Raw genomic sequence first — 18040 nt, 5'->3', positions numbered from 1 at the left:
GTTATGGGGGAGTCACGAGATGATGTGGGGAAAAGCGCCACGTTCTTAAAAGAGGGTAAGCCAGAGATAGAATGTAATAGAGAGTTAAACCAATTCAGATAAAGATTTCCAAATCTTTCAAATTAAAAAAAAAACCCTGAGTTTTCATGTTGGATTAGAAAAACTTGCAGATTAAAAGGGGCAGAAATGGAGGCAGAAGGTCACCCTACAGGGACTTCCCTGCCGGTCCAGTGGTTAAGACTCTGCACTTCCACTGCAGGAGGCACAAGTTCGATCCCTGGTCAGGGAACTAAGATCCTGCGAGCCGCGCGGCGTGGCCAAGAAAAAAAAAAAAAAGGTCACCCCACAAAGCCATCACCAACGGGCTATGAACCGTGATGCTCTGCTCCACATAACCAAACCTGGCGGCCCCCTTGGCACCCTGGCCACCCACGCGGCCAAAGAAGCAGGCCCAAAGGGAAGCAAGTCCGCAGGCACCAGGGTGGCACTGACACTCCTGCCACACAATCCTAGCTAATGGGCAAGTGACAAGTCCTGACCAAATGGACAGGAACTGAGAAGACAAATTCTGTCAGTGTTTTCCTGAAACTTTTCTGAGAATGATAAGAAAATAAAAAAAATCGTTCTGAGGCTCCAATGCAGATGCAAACTCCATGATACTGATTTTTTTCTGCCCTAACACACCCCCATCAGAAACAGCACCTAGCTGCATATCAGCTCTTTAACTCTCTGTGGAGAACCACTGCTTCACAAGATACACTCTCTTTTGGGTGGAAATAGGTGGTCTGGCTTTTATGTAGCAATTGCTCCTGGTCTGCTGACATTTCTTCTACAGATAATAATCATGCCCATCATTTGCTGAGCCGGGCAAGATGCTTCGAGCTTCGTGGACCTTATTTAATACACACAACCACCCTGTATTAGTATTATCTTTCCATTTTCCAGATGCGAAAACTAAACTAAGGTTTGGGAGAAGTAGGATAACTTGCCCAAAGACACAAATTAGCAAACAGCAAGGCTGAAATTCAACCCAAGTGTGGTCTTTCGACCACATCAGAATCCATGCTTTGAGACCGTCCACAGAAGCCTTTCCATTCCTCAGCACAATACAGTCAAGTGAAGTGGGGGTCATGGCAGGAGAGGGGTGGGGGTAGGATGGGGATGAACCTCTTTGTATCTAAATGTATCCATCTAATTGGTCCACATCTCTGATACTTCCCAAGGCCAAATATTAACGATCACCTTGTGGTCTAGACAATTCTTAGTCATTGGTTTCAAAATCTGTCTCTCAGAGTCTTAGGGTTCAGTCAAAATTTTTTGGAGGCTGCCCTTTAGGAACAAGAGAGAAATCAAGGTAGATGTTGACAGGGTGTGATTCTGTACCCAAATCTTCCCTTGAACTGAGTCAGTGTCATCATTTTTATATGCTGAAGTTCTGTTTAAGAATTGCTTGTGGGGGAAAAAAATAAAAAAGGGGGAGAATTCTCTCTCTTCTGCAAGTCCGAAAACCACTGCCCTGGCCGAGAAAATTCTTCAGGACAGGGGTCCTCACAGGTCCCAGGCCAGCCCTGAGCACCTGAGAACGTTCATAACAACCCTCTGATGGCCGACGGGGCAACTTCCTCACCTGCACCAGACACCACTTTCTTCTGACGCTCATTCAGATAACAGACAGTGACCCGGGGCTTCACGAAGACACAGCTGGTAGTACAGAAACATACAAATCCACAGTGCGAGGGGTTTTCCGAGTTAAGATTACCTGGCACAGCAGCTGCCATGGAATCTGTAGAAATACAGGAACGGAAAGTCCAGGACGCTGAGGAGATCACCTGAGGGAAACAGCAAGGGTGAGACACACAGCCCGAAAGCCCCCAGCCCCCGGCTGCCCGGAAACACAAGGCAAGGATCTTAATTACATCAGCCCTGTGAGCGTTGAGCTGCCCAGCAGTGAGTTCACTCCGGCATTCGAGGGTTTCTGTGTCATTGGCATTGTCTTATTATAATAATAGTATGATGATAATGACACCCATTTAGTGAAAGCCTGCCCTGTGCAGGGCCCTGTGTGAAAAGCTTCCCGAACATCGTCTCTTTCAATCCTTGTAACAACTCTGTGAAGCTCTGTTATCCCCATTTTAACTGCAGCTCAGAGAAGTGATTTGCTTACGTTTGCACAGCTCTCTAACTGTTGAGCCAGAATGTGGACCCCGGTGACTTCAAGTCCTAAGATCTTTCCTCTTCGCCAGGCAGCCAACCCTGGCCCAGAGCGTAGGACAAAAAGAATCTTTTTTTAAGATTCTTCTATTCTTTTCTGCCTTATATCTAAAAAAGGATCGTGAACGCATGCCTCTGACATCTCCTCTCATCTTTGCGTTTAATTACCGCACAAACAGAGAAGGGGCCAAGCGCCCGTGCATACTCATTTTAGTTCAAGGTCCAAAGGGTACATTTATTTCTAGTGAAGTAAGTTCATTCTTTTAGTTCCACTTGGTGCAAGAGGAAATAATCACACATATTGGCCGCTTCCCTCTCTGGAATTTGAACTTGGTCACAAACAAGAAGTCAGGAGATTAAAAAAGCAGAAAGCCTTCCAAAAATGTCCAGAGAAAAGGAATTAAGCGTTTCCACAGCAGAAAGCCTAATCCTTCCAAATCTGGAATTTCTGAGATTCTGGAGGCGCCAGACCTTCCAGACCCCTGGGCCTCGGTCCGTCTCTCAGTTCTGGATGGACTGGAGCCCGTTAGGGGCGGTGGAACATCCTTCATCACTACACTTACTAATCAAGAGTTTCAGAACAAAAGACACAACGCATCGCTACACTTCCTTGTACCTAAATGATCTCAAATGATTCAACCATCGACTGGGAAGGAAAGGTCTGAATTCCACTTCTCTGGACGGTTGCTTTTTTCTACCATAACTATTGTTATTTTGTTTGATTTGGTTTGTACATATGTATGTGTATTGAACTAAAAGGAGAGGTCCCCTAGGATCTGGTTTTCGTGCAGCCCAACAAAAGGCTAAGAGATTTTGTTCTCTTTCTGCTACGGCTCCGCTGGACACCCCTGTCATTTACCAGGGACCTATACTGGTGGAGGGACTTTGTAACTGACATCAGGCCCAGACATCCAGTGCACGAGGAGCTCCACTGCTTCTGTAGCCCCTTTTCGCACAGAAGTGACAGCCGAGGAAACCCTGAGCACCCCGATGCTGGCAGGCGGCCCCACCCCCTGTAAGGTGGGCGAAGGCACGTTCGTGGAGGATTCGCTCTGTCTCTGGCAGCTCTTCGTTCTTGGCTGTTTCCCAACCGCCCTCTCAGCGTGAGAGAAACTGCAGTGCAGTCAGTGTGATCAGGAGGACTGAACAGAGAAGAATAAATTAAACGCAGGAGCTCAGGATTCAGGGGAGGTGACCTGGACTCCCGGTGCGGCCCAGGCTACAGAGGGGTCTGAAGGGCAGTGGAGTGGGCAGAGGTAGACTGGGAGGAAGGAAGATAAAGAAAAAAAATCACCATCCTAGGGAACTGACCAGCTGCATAATAATCCTCCCTCAAATCCTAAAAATTGATCCTGTCGATTATTGAGAGCAAGAGAGAGAAGAGCTCGCTCTTGTCTTTGAGCCATGTCTAAAACCTCCACACATTTTTCACGTAGTTGCCTCCATGACTGTCTCTCCTTCTAGAGCCATCGAGTCCTTGTGAGCAAGGATTCTGTTATACTCAACCCTTGTATCCACTGTGTGAGGACCATCTCTGACAAATAACAAGCACCCCTGCGCCAAGAGTATCTGGAAGACTTCAACCCCTCTTGCTTTCCCTGGAGAGAATGTTCCGAACACTTTCCACTTGGCTCTGCTGGTCCTCAATCTCAAATTGGCCCCCAGTACGTCCCCCTTGATGCCTTCAGCCGGCCTCATCTTTTACTTCAACAGAGAGCGTGCACACTAACCTCTAAACAGCAAAGGTTAATGACTGTGCTACAAAAATAGCCCCGAACATGCTGCAGTATGTGGCTAGCTGGCCCCAACCACATGAGAACTAGACCCGGGAACTAAAAACTGTGTAAAGGTGCTCAAAAGACAACACTTCTGCACCACCTAGTGCAGATCGCACACTTTAAGCACAAAGTGGTTCAAGCTCTGTACACATGCTTTGTGGCATCAACATGGAGCTTATGCACAGAAGTCGGAGTTAAGCCCTCATGCCTGTGCTCCACAGTTAAAATTCTGCTGACTCTCTGAGTGAGGGAGTGAGTCCCATCTCTCCGAAGATAATGGAGCATGAAATCGCCACGGTGAAAAGTGTGGCACAATTTTACCACACCAAGAATAATGGAGACTTGGACATCAAGAAAGTTTCCTCTCACCACATTTTAGTCCTCAGAATGAGTGGAAAAGTGGAAGGTCAGTTCCAGGATGTAGTTCGTACTGATTGCTTTATCTCAATACGAGCAGTAGACACACCACATAACAAGGTCATTTCTGGTCAGATTCCCGAAAGTCTTCCTGCCCTTCCGGTTCCTTGAAATTTTCTCTCTTGAAAATGCCACAGCAGAGGGACCCCATACAAAGATGAAACGCAAACTTTCAAACAGAGGAAGAATTTCTTTTCTCTACTATTACTTAAAGCAGTCCTGGGGGTGCAAGTTTCTAAGATTCTTGGAGCTTCTGCATGAACTGTGACTTTGAAAGATTAGGAGAACTAGATCCCACCCATCAAGAAGCAAACCCAGTGCCTGAGATAGGAAAAGTGTCCGGGTCTGCACCTAGGACATGGAGAACTATCTACCTGGTCCCTACCTACCACTACATCCCAATGCACCCCAAAGGCGGTGACCCAAAGCCACATCATCTGCATTGCAAGAAAACTTATCTTTCTAGTCACTCGGGAGTGAGTGAGAAGGGCGGCTCAGTCAAAAGCACTACTGAGAGACCATCACCCACCTAGTAGTATAGCTAACGTAAGACAGACAACACCAAATGTTGGTGAAGACATGGAGAAACCGGAACTCTAACGCATTGTTGGGTGGGAGGGTAAAATGGTACAAATGCTTTAGAAAACTGGCACTTTCTTTAAAAGTTAAACATGTATCTACTGTAAGACCCAGAAATTCTACTCCTAGATATCTATCCAAGAGACATTAAAACATAAGTCCACCAAAAGCACTGTATGAGAATCTTGATAGCAGCTTTATTCATAACAGCCCCAAACTGGAAACATCCCAGGTGAGCATCAACAGGTGAATGGATAAACAAAGCGTTCGCACACTGGCACACTAGTCAGCAATAAAAGAGAATAGACTAGTGAGACACCCAAAACCTGGATGAATCTCTCAATGCTATGCTGAATGAAAGAGCTAGACACAAAAGAATACTTCCTGTGTGTTTCCATTTACATGAGGCTCTAGAATAGACAGAACTTATGTATGGTAACAGAAATCAGATCAGCAGGGGCTTCTGGTGGTCGGTGAGAGGGAGCGACTGAGAAGGGACGTGAGGAAACTCTCTGGAGTGACAGAAGTTTTCTATATCTTGACAGAGGTGTGACTTACATGGGCATATACATTTGTCACAATTGATCAAGCTGCCCATTTAAGATAGGTGCATCTCCTATGTGTAAATCATATCTCAATTTTAAAATGTTTTGAGAGTACTACTAAATAATGAAGATACAAGTCAAGAAAGAAGAGGTAAGAAGAAACCAAAAAGAATAAAGGCCTGTTTTAAAACATCAGAAATTAACAGAGCCTTAAAAAAAAAAAAAAAAAAAGGCTGCACCCGCGGGTCCTGGCTCTTATTGTGTCTTAATTGGTGCAGATGTGGGAGAATCAGGAAGCTGCACTCCCTGACCCACACCCAGGCGTTGAAGTGGACACTCCAGATGGAAAGTATAATGAGCAAGTGGGAAAGAACGAAGTGCTGTTCCACCTTAAAAATGGGCTGGACCACCCACGGGTCCAATGAGGAAGCTAACGAATTGGCAGGAATTGCAGCTGCCCAATCAGAGCAGTCCTCAAATACTTCCGGAGGAAAGAGATTCTCCTCAGCGGTTTTATTTGCTTAAGTTTTGTAATCAACCTTATGCTCCTATGAGAAGACATCACCAGGACCCATCAAAGGTTTAGGGCAACTGACCTGGCTTTATAAAGCTGGGAAAAACGGATCCCCAAGGAGTCTTCTAGATTCTCAGCTTCCATAATCTCACACACCAAATCCCTACCTTCGTATCCATCTGCCTTAATTACCTACTTGAGCAAACCTGTGTGCTTTTTGAAACAATGGGCCACTGCTTAGAGCTGCACATGGTTGTGCATTACACAACTTCAGTATAAACAAACTGCACTGTTTATAAAGACCACAACTGTATTTGTTACTTCATTCATGTAAAAGTAGGTGTGGTTCCACAGTGTTTCCCTGCGATGTTCACGGATTAGATACCCAACTTGGTGTTGGTATAGATGAACATCTCCGGCTTCTTCTGGAAGGCTGCCGCCAGTTCGTAGGTAGCCGCACACCTACCTTCCCTGGGGCCTTTGCCTGAGCCCTGCTACGATGGCTACTGAGGCCCACAGGACTCCTGACCCCTACGGCTGTGGGGCATCCCCTCGCAGGGAAGCTTTAGCTAAACCCCAGTCTCCCTCTGCTACTCACTTCCTCATCTTGGTCACATCACTTAACTCCTCTGGGTTTCAATTTCCTCATTTGTAAAATGTGGTGGCACCTTGGATAATCACTAAGGTTCCTTCCAGTTCTGATAAGCGTGAGTGTAACAAATGAACTAGCATAACCTCTTAGTGAAAGGCAGAGTGGCTTCTTTAAGTGAGTATCATTCACCCAAATCCACTAGAAATCACTCAGGGGGAAAATGAACATTGTAAACCAAGAAGAACCAGCAAGCATAACTCTCCAAAGGTCTTTGATTAAAAACCTATTTGAAAGGCAGAAGACACTTAGTAGCTCTGAAATATCTGTTGGGTGGCAACCCTCTGGCTGCACGAAGGAATGCTGAGAGGCAGGATTTGGAGGCGGACACTCAGCGGTACAGGTAGGTGTTTAGGGTCAACACCAGGGTTTCATATGACTTGCAATTTTACAAAGGGTAGGTTTCCAGGCTATGGGAGTGGGCAGAAAACAGTGGATGTGCTTCAGTATGGGCAAGCGTAGAAGCACTCATGGAGAAAAAATAATTCAAATTATGCTAATGAGACAGCAGTTCGGATAGGTCGTGTCCAATCTAGAAACATGACCCGAGTCACCACCAGCAGTTCCCTGAGGATATTAGTTCAAACAGTCTGAAGCAGCTAAAAACACAAACAGAAAGGGGTTGCTGTTTGGGGCACAGCAGGGAGCTAGAAGGGGCTTCAGAAATAATCCAGTCCACCTTTCTTAATTTCCGGATAAAAGACCGAGACCCTGAGGGCTTGGGTAATGCCTCATGCATAGCAGAGGTCAATAAACATTAGTTTAAGGAGTGTGACCAAAAAAATGTGTATTTCCAGCCATGATGCACACAGATATTTTTGTTTTATCTTTGCATCAACTTCAAAACCTTTCAAAATAAAAAAACACAATGAAATAGAGTACTACGGAAAATTCCTGAATTTGGAAAACAACTCTAGGGTAACTGAGGCAGCAACAGGGTAAAGGTAAGTTTTCTTTTTTTTTAATTTAATTCTATTTATTTATTTTTTATACAGCAGGTTCTTATTAGTTATCTATTTTATACATATCAGTGTATATATGGGTGAAGGTAAGTTTTAAAATGACTTCTTTAATCTGGAATTATGAAAACTGGATGACAATATATGATAAAAATGTATAAAAGGATGTCACTGAGAAATAGGTGCAATTTGAACTTCTCCAGCAAATCTTTAGCCCTAGGATTGAAGAGCAATTCTGGGTACTTGAAGGGAGAATTTTAGAAAAGGACAAAGCAAGCACTAGTTTATCTGGCAGATTATAAACCCGTCTGTACATCTGAGATTGCACCAGATGAAAACATCAACAATAAAACATGGAAAAAGGTTCAATTCATGGGCCATAAATCCACAACGGGATACTAAGAACAGTTTCAAGTATGTGGGCCATTCCTAACCCTTAAGTTGGACACCCTGGAAGGCAGCTACATTCTCTTACAAAATTTCCCTCAGAGATATAACCGGAGTCAGAGCACTGGGTTGAATGGGCAGTGTAAGATACACAAACAAACAAACAAAATCACGTTTACCTGTGGGGTGAGATGCAAACGCCAGGAGCACCACGCTGAAAAAGAAACAGCAGACTCGTGAAGCTAGCTTCCCCAGCACTGAGAAAACAACATCCATTTTCACCCATTCTACTTGGAAACAGTGAGATTTGCCTAAAAGCAAACTATCTGCACTGAATGGTCTCGTTCTGCCTAAATCCAGCTTGTCAGGGAGAGAGTGAGAATCTCCTGAAATGCCTCAGGTTTGGGCAAGAGGGCTGGATCTCCCCTGGGATGGACTCTGAGGGTCCGTGCCCCTCTTGGAGGGTCAGCCCTGCCACTAATGATTATCATATTCACCTAATCCACAGAGAGTATTTGTCAGCTAAACGGAGTCTAAATTACAAACAGGGGCTTCCCTGGTGGCGCAGTGGTTGAGAGTCCGCCTGCCGATGCAGGGGATACGGGTTCGTGCCCTAATCCGGGAAGATCCCACATGCCGCGGAGCGGCTGGGCCAGTGAGCCGTGGCCGCTGAGCCTGCGCGTCCGGAGCCTGTGCTCCGCAGCGGGAGGGGTCACAACAGTGAGAGGCCCGCGTGCCGCAAAAAAAAAAAAAAAGAAATAGATAAATAAATTACAAACAGGCCGCAGCCTAAAAGTTAGCTGTTGAATGTGAGCTAATCACAAAATTAACTACACAGAAGAATAGGTAAATTTCCAGGAAGCTAGCCCACAAAATGACCCATGCCATCCACCCTGTGTCTGAAAACTACCCGGACCAATTTGCAGTTGATGCTGTATGGGATGATGCAGGCCATACCTGTGCTTGGCTGTCTCCCATCTTTATCTCTGGAAGCCTGTCCCATCTCCCGGCGCCTGTCTACAAGTGCCTCTGTGCGGTCCTAAGCCCACCTTCCGTACCCTCTTCCATCAAAACTCATGCCACGCAGGCAGCTGATTTAGTTGGAGGTTAGGAATGAAACTTTTAATTCAAATATAAGAAGGAAAGTTTTCTTAAAGCGCTGGATGGCCTGCTCTGGTTCTCAACCCTGGATATACATCCAAATAGTGTAACATCCTGGCTAGAATCTCTAAGGTACGGTCCGGGCATCCATTGTTTTTATTTGTTATGGCTCCCGGAAGCTACAAAGAACCAGGATCAGGAACCACTGCCACGAATCTCCAGTTGGTGACATGACAGCCAGGGAAACCAATGTTAGCTCCTCAGCCCTGCTCTTGGGTTATCTCCCAGCATCATTTCTGTTTTTCTGATGGTTTTCAGAGGAGCAGCATCACAGAAAGAGGCAGGAGGAGAGGAGGGTTGTGACAACGGCCATAAGAATAGTCACATTCTGGTCATTCGGAAGTTGTAGGTTTGTGAGACAAGGGTTTACAGGTAGCTAGCTGTAAAAAAATACACACACTACAGACAAGACTGGAGATTCCCTGTCCTTCTCATGGGCGTCTGCTTGCTGTCTCTTCTTTCTCCGGAAAACACATACCCTGTACATACTCCATTACTCTATCTCTCTCCGGAAAACACATACCCTGGACATTCTCCATTATTCTATCTCGCTGGATCCCCTCTCGGCTTCAACTTCAGCAGCAGAAGTTATTGCTCCTATGACAGGATGTGAGGGGCCCCTTTCCATCCCAAAACATGTCCCAGGGCCTGACACGGTATCCCAAATGCCATCATCGGAATCGCCCCAAAGGGTGACTCTAAAATAAAACACTAGGGAGTTAAAAATAAGAGATAATTAAATAAAAGAGTTGGCTCTCTAGTCCATGTCTGAATTTTGTAAATATAGAGTTACGCCCTTCTAATTCCTACACTGTGATGACCTGGGGAGCAAGAACCATATTTTATTTATCTTTGGAGCTCAAGTATTTAGCAGGGCCAGATACATAGCAGGTTCTCCCTATGTTTTCAAACCAGCAGAGAGAGAGATCAAACCAGCAGGCAGAGCTCCGGGCTGGCACCTACAGGCGCAGCTACCCTACAGAGCTCAGTGAATGCAGATCTCTGGAGGCTGATACCCAGGGCCTGTGGGAAATCGAATCTCAGTCCTGGCTCATCTTCATCACTTGTACTGAAAGAAGACGTGGAAACAGCAGTGTGGCGTTGGCGGGGTGTGCAGTGGGCTGAGGCAGGAAGCCTTGAGCACCTGGCTCCCAGGTAGTGAAACCCTCACACGGGGGAGGGCGGAGAGGGGGGAGGGCAGGAGAACTAGCTGGGGGTCACAGCGGCTGTTTTTTTCCACCCCCAAAACCCTCTGCTGCTCGCCTGGGCTATAAGCTCTGTGGGGAAAAAGAACTGTCTAAAGTAGTCCGATGTCATGGAAACATTTCAAACACCAAGAGACTTCTGCATTTTCAGAAACATCTCTTGAAGGGGCAGCTGGTGGGTCTGGGCAGAGTGGAGCTAATGACTGTTCCACTGAGTACAAAAGAGGCCCCAGCTATGTTTGGGTTGAATCCTGTCTTCAAAAAGGCATTTTCATAAATACTAAGATATTTAGGAACTTTACCTGTAGGTAGAGAACACAGATCTTGAACGTTTTAAGCCAACTTCCTGCAGAAATCCATGTGGCCAAAGGCTGAGAGGCACCTCTCCGACCTTGGTCCTCTGGACTGAATGTTGTTGCATTAGGCAAACTTGAGTTCTAGACAGCAAAACCTCACTTTCTCAATTAGGTCCCTCAGTGCACCATGTAGGACTCTCAGAATGCAAGAATACTCCCCAGCTATTCTACTCAGCAGCCAACCCCTATTCTTTACTTGGCTTGGGGCAAGGGTACAAATGGAAATCCATATACTACACTTACATATTATAAACCAAGCCTCAAACTTCATCCTACCTTAACAAATACACCTTCAAAGCAACCTGAAAGTCCAGATTAAAATTGAGAATTCTTGGAGTCCTTGGAGCTTCTTGTCAGAAGGTGTTAGTGTGGGGACATCCTGCCTCTGGCTCCCAGCTCCCAGTGCACCCTCTTCTCTCCCGACACCAGACTCCGTCCTGCACCCAAGGACCTCAAACATGTGTGTGTGGACACCTCAGTCTGCAAGTCCACCCTCCATGCACATCCCTCATACTAACAGCCTCTCTTTGGACATCCATTGGGTCTCGGAATGAGTTAAGAAGACAGACCCAAGGAGGCCTTGGAATCCACTTGGGTCAGAAATTCCAAGGCCCAGTCTAGAAGGAAGGGTGTGGGCTCTTAGCCTTACAGACTCCATATGCCTCGGGGAGAGGCATGGCTCTCTGAAGTGTGGGGCTGGATGGAAGCCCTTCTTGCCTGGCCTAACGGCAGGACCACTATTTAGTTTCTGCAGTTCTGATCATCTCACCAATTATTTAGCTTGCCTTCCTGGTAGGCAGACACACTGGCTCAGATCTCCCTTATCAAAATATTACTGGATATAACTGACTCACTTTGCTGTACAGCAGAAACTAACACAACGTCGTAAATAAGCTATACTCCAATAAAAAAATTAATAGAAAATATATACATTATTGGAAAATAAAAATCCATTAGCTCTAGAAGAATATGAGTTATTCTTTGAAAATTTAAATTATATTTTACCTGAATAGATAGTTTAAGTACTGCTGGTCAATGTCACTAAGAAATGAGAAAAAAAAAAACATAAAAGGTAAAATAATATGTGTTTAACATACACAAAATAGTCATTTTCTTCCATTCATAAATTAGACCTATGTATAAGTTTCTAGATTTATAAATCATTAATAAACACTAAGAAAAGTACTTTATATTCAAAACCATTTCCTGGCTCATTTTTTAAAAACATTTTCAATTTAGTACTATCACATGCATTTTCACTTGTGGCCGATTATTTGCCATTTTAAAAGGAGTGTCAGCTCTCTCAGGTCACTGGACTGGCTTCTAGGGCTACCATACTTGACAAATAAAAATACAGGACACCCAAATAAATCTGAAATTCCCATAAAGAATAATGTTTTAGTATAAGTATGATCCAAATGTTGCATGAAACATACTTAAACTAAAAAAATTATTCTTTGCTTCTCTGAAATTCAAATTTACCTGGGTATCCTGTATTTTATCTAACAACTCTACTGGCTTCTTGCTGAAAAAACACTTTATTCAAAGAAAAAATGGTGCTCTAAGGACCCATCACATACCCTCAGCATGTATAACCTTCTCCCAGGAGTCAGTCCCTTCAGACCTTTCTTTGTGGGCCTCAGACGGCCCCGAAACCCAGTGGCCAGCTGGCCAGTGGCGGGCTCTGACCTGGCGGCTCCAGCCCAACCGAGGCCTGAATTCTCATCTTTTTCATTTACATTCAGCAACTCTGTTCCACTGACTGCCCTCAACAAAGGCCTCATTTTACCCCAGAACAGAGCTGGTGACGGGGGAGGCTTCTGGGTCTAAAGTTAGGAAGGGGTTGGAGAAACAAGAAAAAAGACTTGTGCCTCTGAGCTGGAGGAAGTGAACTGGGGCCCAAGGCAGCCGGTCACGCAATTTTTGTCAAAATGTCATCTAAAGGGCCACCCTGAAGGAAGAGGAGAGAGACTTCCAGGCTCTTTGCACATCGCTGGCAATGGTTCAGGTACTGATGGACCCGGCCTGCTGTCCTCCCCCCATCCTGGACTCACGGAGTCTCTGGCTGACGGAAGAAGCTCACGACCCCATGGGTCTCACCCCTTTCCTTTAACCAAAGGACGACTCACCAAACTTTAAAAGTTTACCTTAACGCGTTGGATTTCTGGGATTTCTGTAGTATCTTATAAGCCCCTGGAAAGGAAGCAACACAAGTCACTGGCACGCGGCATTCTGTGGAGGGGGCCGGCTGGTGCTTCCTGGGAAGCATGAAACCCGCAGGGAGAAGGGCCCCTCTTCCCTGCAAGGGTCACCCGCAGCCAATAGGGGGCGACCAAGAGCACGTTGGAGAATTTCAAGGATGCACATTCGATAATCCCCCAGATGATGCAGTTCATAGAGAGAGTGCTGGGCTGGAAAGGCTCGTGGTCCCCAGAAGGACACAATTAACAGGATTGATAAGCCTGGATTTCCTTTGATGGTGCACATGAGAAACACCGCAGGACTTCTGACCCATGTGTCACAAAGTCAGGGCACTGTTTTTCCCTCTAAGACTACAGATAGGAAACACTGGTTTGAAATAAAGTAGATGGTCCTTTTATTTCACCCACTTAATTTTTTTTTTTTTTTTTTTTTTTTTTTTTGTATACTGCTGAAAGAGAGTGTTTTTGACACAAACCTCTGGATCTGGATCTCTTCTCACCATTTTTAGAGAAGACCAACCAGCACTGCACAAGTGGATTTGAGCAAGCAAAGCCTGGGCCCTGGCGAGTTAATTAATGTCTGTCATGAGAAAGGCGAGACTCTATGGAAACTGCAAACATTTCAGGAAAACTCCAAAACAGAAAATTCAAACCAGAAAAATGCCCATTTAATTTTAACCTTGACACCTTGGATTTCATCTTCCTATTGTCCAGGATCACTAAAAAGTGGATACATGATAAGGAATAATAAGTCTCAATTGTTTCAGTAAGACTTCTTTAAAAACTTACCGACGGGGCTTCCCTGGTGGCACAGTGGTTGAGAATCCACCTGTCGATGCAGGGGACACGGGTTCAAGCCCTGGTCCGGGACAATCCCACATGTCGCGGAGCAACTGAGTCCGTGCGCCACAACTACTGAGCCTGCGCTCTAGAGCCCACGAGCCACAGCTACTGAAGCCCACACACCTAGAGCCCATGCTCCGCAATAAGAGAAGCCACCGCAGTGAGAAGCCCATGCACCGCACGAAGAGCAGCCCCCACTCGCCAGAACTAGAGGAAAACCCACACAGCAACAAAGACCCAACACAGCCAAAAATGAATAAATAAATAAATAAATTTATTTAAAAAGCCTTACCTATGCAGAATAAGTGAATTATAGCCCAGAAATAACCATCTGGATCAAACTGTAACACAAGATTAAAAAAAAAAAAAATTAGCTGTAAGTACAGACAAACGGGATCCGGCATGATGATCAGAAACACTAAATGTCAATGCACAGTGCCAGGCATGGTGCCAGACAGGACTCTGGGGCCTTGGGCCAGTCCCTCCTTATTTCTCACCCAGTTGCCTACAACATTTCCTAGCAGGGCTCCCTGCCTCCAGCATCTCTTTCCCCATCCCCCCAACTCCCCAGCACTGCATCTCTAAAAAGTAGACCTGATGGTGCCGCCTATTGCTTAAAATCATCCAGCCATCCCCCAGTGACTTCAGGATGAAATGCAAACTCAGGACACCCAAGAATCCCTATGACAAGCTCCTATCAACCCAACCAGTCCCATCCACTGCCCATCCCCCTCCAGAGAAAGAGAACTTGCACGTCCCTGGCCAACTCAGCTGAGGGGCACTCCCGCCTCTTCTTCCCTTCCGTTTTCCATTTACCTCACCTGACACACTCTGTTTTACTTGTGACCTGTCTCTGTCTCCACCCCGCACTAGATGATTAACTCCAAGGGGGCAGGAATTTGCCCAGGGACCCACACATAGTAAGTGCTCAATAAAGTTGAATCACAGGCCACCCAGGACGCCTCTAGGGCTCTGTCCGTACCTGCCTTCTTCTCCTGGGTTGCTCCTCCTCCCCCTTCAAGATTTAGGTACAGTAAGCAGAGCCCGGCTCCAGCATCAGAAAGATCCGGGTTAATTCTCTTGCCCCCTTCCCTTCCCCACATCCAAAAGACTATTGCCCATCTGCTATAAACTAGCATGGTAATTAAAAACATGTCTTTTGGGGCTTCCCTGGTGGCGCAGTGGTTGAGAGTCCACCTGCCGATGCAGGGGACGTGGGTTTGTGCCCCGGTCCGGGAGGATCCCACATGCCGCGGAGCGGCTGGGCCCGTGAGCCATGGCCGCTGAGCCTGCGCGCCCGGAGCCTGTGCTCCACAACGGGAGAGGCCACAGCGGTGAGAGGACCACGTACCGCAAAAAAAAAAAACATGTCTTTTGGAGGCAGACAAGTCTAGGTTTGAAGACTGGTTGTGCCACCATCTATACACTCACTATACCAAGCAGCTGAAAAAATTATTTTAATCTAAGTCTGTTTCTTCTTCTGTAAAACAGTAATCCTAACCATTCAAGGTTTGTTGTGAGAATTAAATGAAACAGAGTATAGAGATCTCAGCACAGTGCCTGGCACACAAGTGTTCAATATATGATGGCTTTCATGTTACGAAAACTTGATATATTAACTGGAACAAAATAAAGGATGAGTGACTTAAAAAGGAAGAAAATAGAAAGATCTGGGTTAAATTCTAAAATCCGCACTTATGTGTTAGCTGGTGACCTTTTGGGCCTCGCTATTCTTCAGCTATGAAATGGAGATAATAATAGCTGCTACCCTTGCGGAATTGCTGTGAGATTAAATAGAGTGAGGCACTAAAGCACTGGCACAGAGCCTGGCACACAGTAAGCTCCCTATAATTGCTCCCTATTCCTGCTCTGAGCCTCGAAGGATCCCACACCTCCCCGGACAGAGCCCCGGCCTCCCTGTGTTATAATTATCGGTTCATCGTCTGCCCCTTCCCCTTTGCTCTGACGAGACTCCGACTTCTGCCTGGAGGATGGCAATTCCTCCTTGTGCCCCCAGAGCCTGGCTCGGTGCCTAACACTTGATGGGAACTGAATAAATGCTGGGGAAGAAAAGAAAGAAAAGAAAGAGCCCGAAATGAGATGACTCCTGGAGGTGGGGGTGGGTTCTCAGTGCCTAAGAAAGAAAAACTCAGTCTGACAAAGTGAAAATCACTGTGCAGATGAGGCCCTTGGGATGAGAGGAAAAGAAAATCAACTTCACCTCAGTGTGTGGGGCTGGAGTCATTTGGATGTGCAGGTCCTCCCAGCACGTACAGAGGGTGGACCGCCCCCATCGTGGCACCCAGAGGCCCGAGGTCTGCGGGCTCCCCTGCTGCAGCCTGGGAGAAGGCAGAGACCTGAGGAGAGGTGTCGGCCTGGCCAAAAAGTGCCCTAGGGCCCCGAAAGTTTGCTTTTACATGCCTTTGTATAGGCCAAGGTTATCCTGCTTCTCAAAGGAAGGATTCGGAAATTCTGCTCATCCACGCAGGCTTCAGAGATACCTGGAAGGCAAAGTGAGTCTGCCTGAACTCACCTGGGAGTCGTTGAAGGGCAGGCACCCTGCGGCAGCCAGGAGGAAGAGAGCACTGTGGAGAGGGGGTAAACACGCAGCTTCACTTGTCAACATCAAGGGTGAGTCCCGGAGAGTGTGGAGGTTGAAATACACGGACTGGAGCTCGGATGAGGCAAAGATCTCGTGAGACCACACCCAATTCCCCCGTTCATCCTCTGAGAACCTCACTACCCATGTAGTTTTCAATTACGTGCTTTGCTGACACCAGTTTCTTCTCTGGGGCTCGGCTAGCCATCTTCCCAGAGACAGGCATTTGCAGGACATGTGCAAAACCACAGCTGGCTCACTTGAGAAAAACAGTATATATAAAAGGAGGCTTCTTTAAACTACCGATCCCCAAAAATACACTAGTGGAAAACTGGGCAAGCAGACTACAGTTATTCCGCTTACCAATAAGAAAACACCACGGAAAGCACATTACAAACTTATCGCCTCACCCAAATGATCAAACTTAACATCTCCAATAGTGGGACAGAGCTACACCATGTGCCTCCTGATACGATGTACTGAGAAGGGCACAACGTCACTCATGTGGTATTCCTGCCAAATATGCATAACCTGGACTGAATCACAAGGAAACACTGAGACAAACCCAAATTCAGGGATAGTCCACAAAACAATGGGCTTACACTATTCAAACTATGGAGCCAATGAAAGGCAATAAAAAGTCGAGAAACTGTTCCAGATTAAAGGATATGAAAGAGACATGACATCTTTGGGGGAAGAAATTACTATAAAAGACAATATCCGGATCATTGGCCAAATTTGAACATCGACTCAATATTACCTAACAGTATTGTATCCGATGTTAATTTTCTAAACTTAAACATTGCACTGTGGTTATAAAAGAGCTTCTTATTTTTAGGAGATACGCTTTGCAGTATTTAGGGGTAGGGTCATAACCCCTGCAACTTATTCTCAAATGGTTCAGAAAAAAATAAGAGTAAGAATAATTATGTATATATTCTTACATATTTTATGTGATATATATGTACATATGTATATATGGAGAGAGAAAGCAAATACAAAAAACGTTATCAGTGGGTGCATCTAGATAAAAGGTATATGGGAGTTCATTGTAATATTCTTGGAGCTTTTCTATCGGTTTTAACTTTTTCCCAAATAAGGGAATTCCCTGGCGGTCCAGTAGTTAGGACTTGGCGCTTTCACTGCCAAGGGCAGGGGTTCAGTCCCTGGTTGGGGAACGAAGATCCTGCAAGCCACGAAGCGTGGCCAAAAAAAATAATAATAAAATAAAACAAACAAAAAAAAGTTTCATTAGAAAAAAATCTCTTATACATACCAAAATATTTATGGCTGAAACGCTACAATGCCTGGGATTTGCTGAAATGAGGTGCTGGGTAGAGGCTTAAGTTGAAAACTGTTGAATCTGGGGGATGAGTCTACAGAGCTTCATTATACTGTTCTGTCTACTTTTATATCTGTTTAGAAATTTCCATAATAAAAGGTTCTTTTTATAATTCTTGCACAAAAAAGTAACATTGCCGATCACGATATTTTCACATTTTCTCATTCATTAGAAAGTCGATTTGGAGATCCTTTTTGGCTTAGAAATCAGTGGTTTTTAGACGGTATATGGGCTTCATATACCAAAATATCTTGGCCTATAGCTTTTGCCAATCATTCTCTCCTCCTAAAGAAA

The 18040-nt window shown here is 45.6% G+C and overlaps 1 protein-coding gene across 1 annotated transcript in view; it reads right to left on the bottom strand.

Annotated features, from left to right (window-relative positions):
• The window catches only part of TMEM241 (transmembrane protein 241), a 106486-nt gene that overhangs the window by 44277 nt on the left and 44169 nt on the right, over positions 1 to 18040 (bottom strand). Inside the window, 6 exon segments of the mRNA XM_030842659.2 lie at positions 1760 to 1829; positions 8219 to 8253; positions 11767 to 11802; positions 12909 to 12954; positions 14098 to 14146; positions 16339 to 16390. Of these exon segments, the coding sequence (XP_030698519.2) occupies positions 1760 to 1829; positions 8219 to 8253; positions 11767 to 11802; positions 12909 to 12954; positions 14098 to 14146; positions 16339 to 16390 (288 nt within the window).

The sequence above is a fragment of the Globicephala melas genome, chromosome 13, assembly GCF_963455315.2.
Source record: "Globicephala melas chromosome 13, mGloMel1.2, whole genome shotgun sequence".
Taxonomy (NCBI): domain Eukaryota; kingdom Metazoa; phylum Chordata; class Mammalia; order Artiodactyla; family Delphinidae; genus Globicephala; species Globicephala melas.
This window is presented reverse-complemented; position numbering and strand designations above follow the sequence as displayed.